This window comes from Phoenix dactylifera, chromosome 4, assembly GCF_009389715.1.
Source record: "Phoenix dactylifera cultivar Barhee BC4 chromosome 4, palm_55x_up_171113_PBpolish2nd_filt_p, whole genome shotgun sequence".
NCBI classification, from domain to species: Eukaryota; Viridiplantae; Streptophyta; class Magnoliopsida; order Arecales; family Arecaceae; genus Phoenix; species Phoenix dactylifera.
The window spans coordinates 9529716-9539663 of NC_052395.1; the positions used below are offsets into that span (position 1 = coordinate 9529716).

Sequence of the window (9948 nt, forward strand, 5' to 3'; positions counted from 1 at the left end):
TAATAATAATATAAGATCAATCAATTTTTTGTTAATAATTTACACTGTGATACTTGGAAGCCTTATGTTTGGCCTCTCGTTACTTGTATAAGAGGTCTTATGTTTACGGTGGTTTACTGATGAAATTAATAATTTTTTTTGCATAAATACTTTCTTAAATATCAGATTTTGTATAAATACCCTTCCAAAATTAATATTTGCACATATACCCTCGTAAAACACTTGTTTTGCCATTCTAGCTTTTTTTTTTAAATTTTTATTTTTGCATATATACTCATGCTATCTAACGACGTTAAAAAATTAACGATTTCAAATTAAAATAACTAAAATATCCTTAATAGGTAGACATGCAAATAGATTGCGATCCCGATAGCAGAAAAAGAAGACGGAAACAATAGTATAATTTTAAAATTTTATTTTATTTTCAATTGATATAAATATGATTTTTCTTAACACCGTTATAACAACCATTATATTACGAACATTTGTACAATAATAGAGTTTTACGGGGGTATATGTGCAAATATCAATTTTGGAAGTGTATTCATGCAAAATCCGATATTTAAAAGGGCATCCATGCAAAAAAACTCAAATTAATATTTTAAAAAAAGTTATTAAAATGCAGGGTGCAATTTGCAAAATTAAGCATCCCAAAAGGAGAGATTTATATAAGAAACAGCTACTAATCATCATCGAAGAAAGAGAAAGTTATTGTTGAAAATAACTTCCAATAAGTTTGATAAATAGAGAAAGAAATACTATTTACCCTTTTTCCAACACATTTCGTTCGTACAAGTCAATTGTCTGGTATCTTGCAATCCTATGAAGTGCTTGATTTAACAATCCAAGTATAGGATTCCAGAATGTGAAACCTTTCTGGGCAATAAATAACATTATATCCATCAATAAATATGGTTCTAATTTTGCCCAGGAAGCAAAGATTCAATCTACTCTCATATGGACATTAAGTTGCCCAGAGCAAAGATTCAACATACTTCTACATAAATGTTCAGAAATCCACAGATTCAAACCATTCATATACGAAGATCAAAAGATCCCATAAAATGAATGGTCAAGCTTCTCATACATAGAATTACAGTGACTTGACCGACATCTTTATATCATCAACAAAACATCTTTAAGTCTCTAAGTCTCGCTTACAAGCAAAGGAATCAATTTACACCACCTTCCATGCAAGATTCAAGTGATAGAATTCACCAAGATTGAAGGAGCAGAGATGACTTCCTCCTCCCACTCATATTATGTCATAATCATTCTTAATCCAATCTACTTGCTATTTTTCTATTTCTTTTTAATTTTTTCCATACTAATCACTCAATTAATTTTTAAATCCTCTCACTTGAGGCACGAAAAAGAACCCAGCATCTATAAGCCATGATAGATCAGAGAAGATATTTAGACATGTGAAAACAACTATATATATACTCTAGGCAGATAATTTTCCAATAGGATTACATAGCTTAAGATCCTAGTTTAATTAGGCCATGGCTAATCATAAGACTGCCAACAGGCCAGCACTGAAAGGCTTCCATGTCTACAACAACACATGTCTCTCTCCTCCCTAAACAGTACAGCAAATATATCATAGTCAGGTTCACCCTAGAACATGAAGCTCCAAGATTGCCAAAATTTGATGCTGATATAGTCACAAAGAAAGATCATTGATATTGACTCGAGGATCTTGCGCCCACATGCATCATCTAAACTAACAAAATGCGGAAAGCCAGTTGGTGGAGAACTTCAGGATGCAGTAGCGATTTTACCGCATTCCGGCGCCACTGGAGACCGAGGGGATTGAAAATTGGAGCAGCTGCCTACTTTTGCAGTGGACTTGTGCTTGACGAGAGGGACCAGCGACTGGACAACATCTGCCATCAGGGGCCGGTAATCAGCCTCCGGTTGCACACACATGGCAGCAATGGCAGCAACCTGAATAACATCCTTCATAGAGCACTGTCCTTCCATTGCTGGATCTATAATCTGAACAACCTTGTCTCTGTCGGTCAGGCGAGGCAGAGCCTTTATAATTACCGGCAGAAGAATGAAATCCAACAATTAGAATACCAGGGAAAAATAATTTAAACGGGAAGGCTTTTTATATAAACATAGCAAAGAATGTAATTATATTGCAGAACATGCAACTGATATAACAAAATACGAAGCACAGCTTAAAAAGGATGGCTTCAGGGAATCCTGATGAAAAGATAGAAGTGCAGCTTACTAGACGATCCAAGCCATGAATAAGAAATCAGGATGATGGTGTGTTCTCTAAACACCTCAGAAACAAGAGATACAACACTTAGATGTTGCTTAGATTTCGTTGGTAATGATATCATTCAACTTAGATAATTTCCCAATAGCATGCTAAGAAGAGTCTTCTGTAGCTTAAAAGACATGCCTAGTTTGGCAAGCTGCAAGGAAAAAAGTGCTCACTACATTGTGACCACCAAACAGCACTGAATGTAGATTACCCACCCAAGACACAAGAACACCTTCCCCAGGAGGCTTGCTCATGTCAACTGGAACCCGGCCTGTAAGCAGCTCCAGAAGCACAACCCCATAGCTATACACATCTGATTTCGTTGTCAAATGCCCAGTTAAAGCATACCTGCAAGCAAAAAATAAGGAACACAAGTGAAAATACGCTTTTCTTCATCACTTGACTTTTGGAAGCTGCAACACATTTCTTGTCCAAGACAGGTAGAAAATTTATTAAAACATCATTTACAATAAGAAAAAGATGGACAGTTTCAGTATTTACTCTGGGGCAACATATCCTTGGGTGCCTAAAACTCGTGTGGAAACATGGCCTCCAGCTTTGTCAGATCCAAGTTTGGCCAAGCCAAAATCTGAAACTTTGGCATGAAAGTTTTTGTCCAAGAGGATGTTGCTACTCTTAAAATCCCTGTGAATTACAGGTGGAGAGACATGCTCATGCAGGTACTCCAAGCCTTTTGCAGCTTCAAGAGCTATTTTCATTCTTGTTTCCCAGTCTAACTTTGAAATACCACCACAAGAACCTGAATATCTAAATCATGTCAGTAAATTCAAATAGAAAGAAGATACCTACCATACCTCTAGTAACATTAGTTTAACATGCACAGCACAAGCCATTGTTCCATGCCCAGAGCAATTCTTTACAGAAAGGTCGACTACCAATCCGTGGGGTAAATTGATACCATATAGGAGCCTATATGCATATATTGCTTTTAGAATGGACTCGAAAAAGGTGTTCATATTGATGTAGAGTCCCCTAGCTGTTTGATCAGTTGGGTATCAACAACTAAGATCAGTTAGTTAATGAAGGGTTTCGAGGTCAACAATCATAGAAAGTGCATCCTGATCATTTCAGCAATATCCTGGAATCCAAAATTTAGTAAGGATAAATGTACCTCAGTGCTAGGCAGTTTTTCCAGTTCAAATGTATCATAAGTTGAATCTTTTAGCTGGTTTACCACAGTAACAACTTTGTATACTGCATTTATACATTATATTATTGTTGACATCACAAGTTTTAAGAAACCTGCAAGTTGGATTTCTGTAGTGTACATCCTCTATGATCCTCCCGTAGTACCATCTTAACTCAATGGTTATCCTATATCATGAACAAGACATGTTGATAGGGGGCAGCTTTTATTCATGTCATACATGCTTCATGGCGCTCATGGACATAAACATTTCAGCTCATCATCTTGGATCCAACACCATAGACTTCCCCTATCAAATTTCCCTCATTGATATTCATTACTCTCTGCTACCGCAGTTTTCTCCTCTTCTTGGACAAGACAGTTCATATAGAGGGAGGAAAAGGAAAAATTTAGAAAACAAGATGGGTAATGGAGATGTTGTAACATATACAAAAGGGCCCCGATCTCTTAAAGAGCAATAATACAATAGCCTATGGTCTTCACAAATAGCCGTGAAAAAAACAGGGTTAGCCGACTTCAGTATTCTGCCATCAGGGGGCTGCCATGTGACCTTCCCTCTTACTGCAATTGCTTGGGCGCCAACTCCATTTCTTTAGGATTGGCTTTGGGGCCTGTATGTTACTTTAGCATTTCTTTCAAACATATCCCTAAATGCCAGCGGAATGGTAAGCCATATGGATAAATGAGATCATGAAAGAATGAAACAGAAAAAACAGAAAGGATTTAGATTTCCGAAGCTACAAAGTTCAAAGATGGTTGCTTTTTTGGATCATACAGACCTCCGCACGAATTTACATGGATCATTAGATATGATTATATCTTTTTTACATATAAACGCGAGGCTCTGATAGCTTCTATGTTGAAAGGGCTCGGGAGGTTATTAACCATTCATCTCCTTGCCACATCTGATCAAATTTCAGCCACTATTCAAGGATCTTTCAATTTAGGATCTAAAAGGACACAGTATGGGTCTTTTTTTCTTTCTTGTTCGATTACAGGTCACAATATTGCGGCTCTAACAAGCACTTAGTCTTGCCACTGAGATCATCAAATCTGCGCTCTACACTACCCACGAAGACATTCAATTCAACAAGCAAGTCCCATCCCTTGACAAATTTATGAAGAATACAAACGAAGATTAGAACGCCAACATACCGCTGGCAGGATACAGATGTTCCTGCAGTCCGCCATTTGCCATGTACTCGTATACCAACAGCCGGTGGCCGCCATCAGAACAATACCCGATCAATGCCAGCAGATACGGCGACCGAAGCCGTGTAAGCAAGTCCACCTGCATCGCCATCTCAAGCGCATTCATTTCAAGATAACACAAATAATGACACAATAAATAGAATCCAATATGATCATCGGATTTGGAGGGAAAAAAAAAAAGAGGAAATGACCTCCATTTTGAACTCCTCCTCCCCCTGCTTCCCCGCCAGATCCATCAACTTCACGGCGATCTTTCTCCCGTCGGGAAGGACTCCCCTGTACACCGACCCGAAACTCCCGTGGCCAACCACATTCCCCTTCCCGAACCCGCTCGTCGCCGCGTGGAGCTGCTTGAAGCTGAACACCTGCACCCCTCTCTCCCCCACCACCACCTCTACCTCTCCGCCGCCGGCGCCGCCGATCGCCCTCTTCTCCTCATTCCCTTCTTCTGAAACAAGAACGGATCAAGACGAAGAGAAAAGGAAGGAGGGAGAAGGCATAAGACTTACTCTTGCGGCCCTTGCGATGCTTGGAGACCTTGGCGCGGATGTAGCAGTAGTAGCTCAAGGCGGCGAGGACGGAGGCCAGGGCGAGGACGGCGAAGACGACGATCACCACCAAGGCCACGCGCTCCTTCCTCGTCTCGTCGCCGTCCATCTCGTCTGGGCCCTCCCGGCGAATGGGGCACAACTCCTAACCCTAACCCTAACCTTAGTAGACCTCAGTGTGGGAGATGGCCCTGGGAGTGATGGAGAAAGAGAGTGAGAGAACAGTAGGGCGCAAGGGTACGAACTACGGGGGCAGTGATCGATGGGACGGAACAGAAAAAGGTTGAGGGGGGGACTGTCAGTCAAATTATTATATTTTTCTGTACTAATAAGTAAAATGCAAGGGACGGACGAGTGTTGCTATTACGAGGCCTCATTACGATACCAAAGCAAGTTCCTTGCCAGGTGGCATGATGTATTTAGTGGTACACCTTGGTTTTTCCACGACTTACCATTAGGCACGCGACACGTGGAAATAGAGAATCTTGGTACCTTATTGGGGCCGAAGAATAGAGACAAATCATTTGAACGTGAAAATGGTTTTAGGTTGTACTAAAAGAAAAAAAGCTTTTGGGACCGTGCGAACGGGGGAATCTTGGGATCTCTGAAAGAGATCGAATGGCTTCATTAAATCACAAAACACTGAATAAGACCAACGAATAGATGACAGGTAAGCAAAAGAGGAGAGAGGTACCTGATCCTGTCTGCGTTTTCCAGGTTCTCTGGCTTTATGATGGATGGAATGGGTGTGTGGTGTTTGGCGTAGGACAGGATGATTCTGACTTCGGGCCCATTGCTCGGGACTCGGTTCGTGGATGGCTTGATGATGATGAAACGATAAATTGGAGGAAGCGTTCGTCTTCTCCAGAGAGAGGTAAACATTCCGGTATTTTAGAGTAACTCTTTACTACTTTTTTTTTTTTTTTTTAATTTGGCTGATGTTTTAGAGAGGCTGGTTTAGTTCGCTGAAAAAAAAAACAGGAAAAATATGGTCAACAAAAAAATAATTAGAAGGGATTCCCATCATACCAGGTCAGTCACCTTGTTCGGATTACCTCAGATCATTGTCCTCTTTTACTTTCTACAGCTTCGAGCTCCAGCCACCATAGCCCATTCCGATTTGAGAAGCTGTGGTTGTCATACCCCCAGTCTTGGGAAGTAGTTAGGAGGGCCTGAGGCATGCTAGTGCAGGGAGATGCCATGCAGAGGGTGTCGCATAGATTGGAGCTCACTAAACGATGCCTTCGCAAATGGAACCAGGAGGTTGTGGGCAACATCTTCAGGAGACTTGAGGAGGTAGAGGGGTTGATTGTGGATCTCCAGGGGAGGGAGGATTGAGATGGAGAGCTTGAGGAGGAGGAGATGGCTGACATGCGTCGTCACTTGACCTCTCATCACTCGTTACTGCATCAGCAGAAGATTTTTTGGAGGCAGAAGTCGAGGGCACAGTGGGTCAAGGAGAGGGACCGAAATACCAGCTTCTTTCATCGATCGACGATCATCAGGAGGCAAAGGAATATGTACGATCATTGAGAGTTGGGGCGAGCCAGCGGGTGGAGGAGGACTCGGCAGTGAGACAGGTGATGTTTAACTTTTTTAGATCCAGATGGACGAAGGTAGGGGGGCCCTATGTGCTTGGTCAGCTCCCCAGGCCGGCAGCCAAAATTGAGGAGGCTGATAACAAAGCATTGATCCAGGACGAAGGTAGGAGGCGGTTTAGGCCTTAGCAGGGGACAAGGCTCCAGGACCGGATGGTTTTCCACCTTTTTTTTTCTTTCGGAGATATTGGAGTATTATTCGGATGTCAGTGGTGGAGGCAGTACAACTATACTTTAGTAGGGCGTGATGGCAGATGACTGGCAGGCTACTCACATCACTTTTGTCCCGAAGCGCCAGGATGCATCGGAGCCGGGCCATTACAGGCCTATTAGTTTGTGTACCACATTGTACAAGATAGTGGCAAGGCTTATGGTTGGGAGGATGAAGGCTTTGTTGCCTAGCATTATTAGTCAGGAGCAGGGTGCGTTTGTGGTTGGGAGAAGTATATCAGATAATATTTTGCTAACTCATGAGATGATGGGAGATTTACAGCGAGTCTCGAGAAGGCGTTGTTTGATTGCAGTAAAGCTGGACATGGAGCGTGCTTATGACCGGATCCGATGGGATTTTCTTAGACGGGCATTGGAGAGTTTTGGTTTCCATCAGATCTGGATTGACTGGGTTCTCGGCTGCGTGCAGGGGCCTAGCTTCTCCATTTTGATCAATGGTACGCCTTCGCCTTTCTTTCGAGTTATTATGGGGCTTCGTCAGGGCTATCCTTTGTCCCCATACATGTTCATCATCTGCTCTGATGTACTGTCCCGTGCTTTACATGTAGCATGCGAGAACCGGGAGTTGGCTGCTTACAGTCCAGCCCCGGGTGCTCGCCCTATTTCTCACTTACTTTTTGCAGATGATTGCCTACTACTGGCTAGGGCGAGGGTGAGGGACGCGCGAGCCCTCCAGAGGGTGTTGATGGAGTATTGTATGGCGTCCGGGCAGAGAATCAATCGCCAGAAGTCATCCATATACTTCAGTCCGAGCACGGAGCGGAGAGTCGGACGGGAGATCAAGGCAATATTGGAGATGCGGGAGCAAGAGGGAGCACTGGACTACCTTGGTGTCCCCATCACAGGGAGGAGGCTACGGATGGCGGAGTGCTCCATTTTGATGCAAAGGGTGCAGAGCAGGCTCGAGGGTTGGAGAGCCTCGTCACTCTCTATGATGGGCAGGTTGACGTTGGTCAGGTTGGTTCTCTGCTCCATGCCTGTTTATATTATGGCCCATACTAGTGTGCCGAAGACGGTGCTGGTGGGGATAGAGCGGCTTATGCATAGGTTCCTGTGGGGCTCCTCTGGGAGGGGCCACGGGGTACACTTGGTGGCCTGGGAGAGAGTATGCCTGCCTCTGAGGGAGGGTGGTTTGGGGGTGCAGTCACTGCTGGTGAGGCGGGAGGCACTCCTAGCGCGACGTGCAGTGTAGATTGTTCTGGAGTCACATGGACTTTGGTGCCAGGTCATGATAGCGAGATATCGGGCAGGCTCAGCTGGCGAGGTGGTGGGCGGCCGGAGGACATCTTTCATGTGGCGTGAGATAGGGAGGTATATGCCTACAGCTCTCGCACATACTAGGTGGTTGATTGGCGACAGACGGAGCATTGATGTGATAGAGGACCCTTGGGTGGATGCACTTCCGCTGAGGCTGTGGCCGACGATGATCAGCGGTGAAGGGCCTGCGGGGCTCCGAGTGCACAACCTCCTCATGCCTGGGGAGGCAGAGTGGGATGACGATAGGTTGGGCCAATTTTTTGGGGAGCACTTAGTAGAGCGGATTCGGGCTCTCCCCATCCCGGGATCGGTGGGTCCAGATGTTAGGGTATGGAGCACCACTTGTAGGGCCAGAGTCAGGGTTGGTGATGTCGCTCGGGCGCTTCAGCAGGAGTCAGACCTGGGTAGGGACTGTGGCTGGATATGGAGGTTTGGGCTATACCAGAGGGTTGCATTATTCCTCTGGAAGGTAGCCTGGGACCGTCTGCCGATGAGCTTGGAGCTAAGCCGACGTGGAGTTAGCATTCCTCCTATGTGCCAGTATTGTGAGGCAGATGAGTCAGTGGATCATGCACTATTCCAGTGTGTCTGGGCGAGGGGGACTTGGAGGTTGTCCAGGATTTCAGAGGCAGTTTGGAGCCGGAGGGATAGTTTTCTGGAGGAGGTCCGGTGTTGTTCCATCTCCCCCCAGATGAGGTTTGTGGTTATTAGGGCGTCCTGCATAGCTTATCAGGTATGGATGGCCAGGAACGTCCGAGTTTTTGGCGAGCCTAGCATGTCCCCACGGTTCGTGATGGAGCGGGTTCGGGCTTAGACAGTAGAGTTCCATTCTGTAGATCCGGATCATAGATCTTTGACAGCTCGGGATATCTGGGGCTCTCATACTGCTTCGGCAGCTTCTCATACGGTGTTCTTCACTTGGGAGCCCCCACCCCCAAGCTTCCTCAAGGTCAATTTTGATGGCTCAGTCTTGGATGGAGGCAGGAGGGGAGGAGCAAGTTTTGTTATCAGGGGCCCGAGCTCCAGCATAGTGGCAGCAGGGGGCTGTCAGATCTTCGACACCTCGATCCTAGGGGCAGAGCTGCGGGCGGCTTGGATGGTATTATGGTATGCACGACATGCATTCAGGCAAGCTCCATCCTCCTGGAGGGTGACTCAGCCACGGTGATTAGTTGGGTCCGGAAGGACCCTCACAGTGATGGAGGAGTTCATCCTTTACTCTGTGATATATGGTTGATGGTGAGGGAAGGGTTTACTTTTCAGGCTATGCATGTATATCGTGAGGCGAATGGGGCGGCAGACTGGGTGGCGGCGTATGTTGCGAGCCACTCAAGAGGCACCCTTTGGGTTGGTAGGGACGATGTGCCCGGTGCATTTTGGGACCTTTTGTTTGCAGACTCTGCTGGGTGTATTCGTACCCGAGTCGTATGAATTGCCTGTTTTTAGCCAAAAAAAAAGTAATTAGATGCCTCTTATTTAATTGGAGTTTTTAAAAAAGAGAGATGAAAAAGTTGTATTAATGGGAATATGATTCTCATATTTCATGAGAAAGTCTTTCCCATGAGAAACATGGAAAAATTATTTTCCATGAAACGGGAATCACTCCATTTTTATTTTTTCCCAAAAAGGCCCTTTAGCATTGAAAAAATATTA

At 44.7% G+C, this 9948-nt stretch overlaps 1 protein-coding gene across 2 annotated transcripts; it reads right to left on the reverse strand.

Moving 5' to 3' along the window:
• Positions 1-1415: 1415 nt before the first annotated feature.
• LOC103706865 (probable serine/threonine-protein kinase PBL7) lies at positions 1416-5462 on the reverse strand. 2 transcript variants are annotated; one of them, XM_008791120.4, is made up of 6 exons: positions 5171-5462; positions 4853-5106; positions 4605-4740; positions 2783-3041; positions 2497-2629; positions 1416-2040 (listed from the first exon to the last, which is right to left on the reverse strand). In XM_008791120.4, the coding sequence occupies exons 1-6, from the start codon at positions 5316-5318 to the stop codon at positions 1762-1764; spliced, it is 1209 nt and encodes a 402-aa protein (XP_008789342.2). In that variant the 5' UTR covers positions 5319-5462; the 3' UTR covers positions 1416-1761. The 2 variants fall into 2 exon arrangements, with proteins under 2 accessions (XP_008789342.2, XP_008789341.2); XM_008791119.4 differs by having other exon boundaries at positions 4853-5109; positions 5171-5461.
• Positions 5463-9948: the final 4486 nt, after the last annotated feature.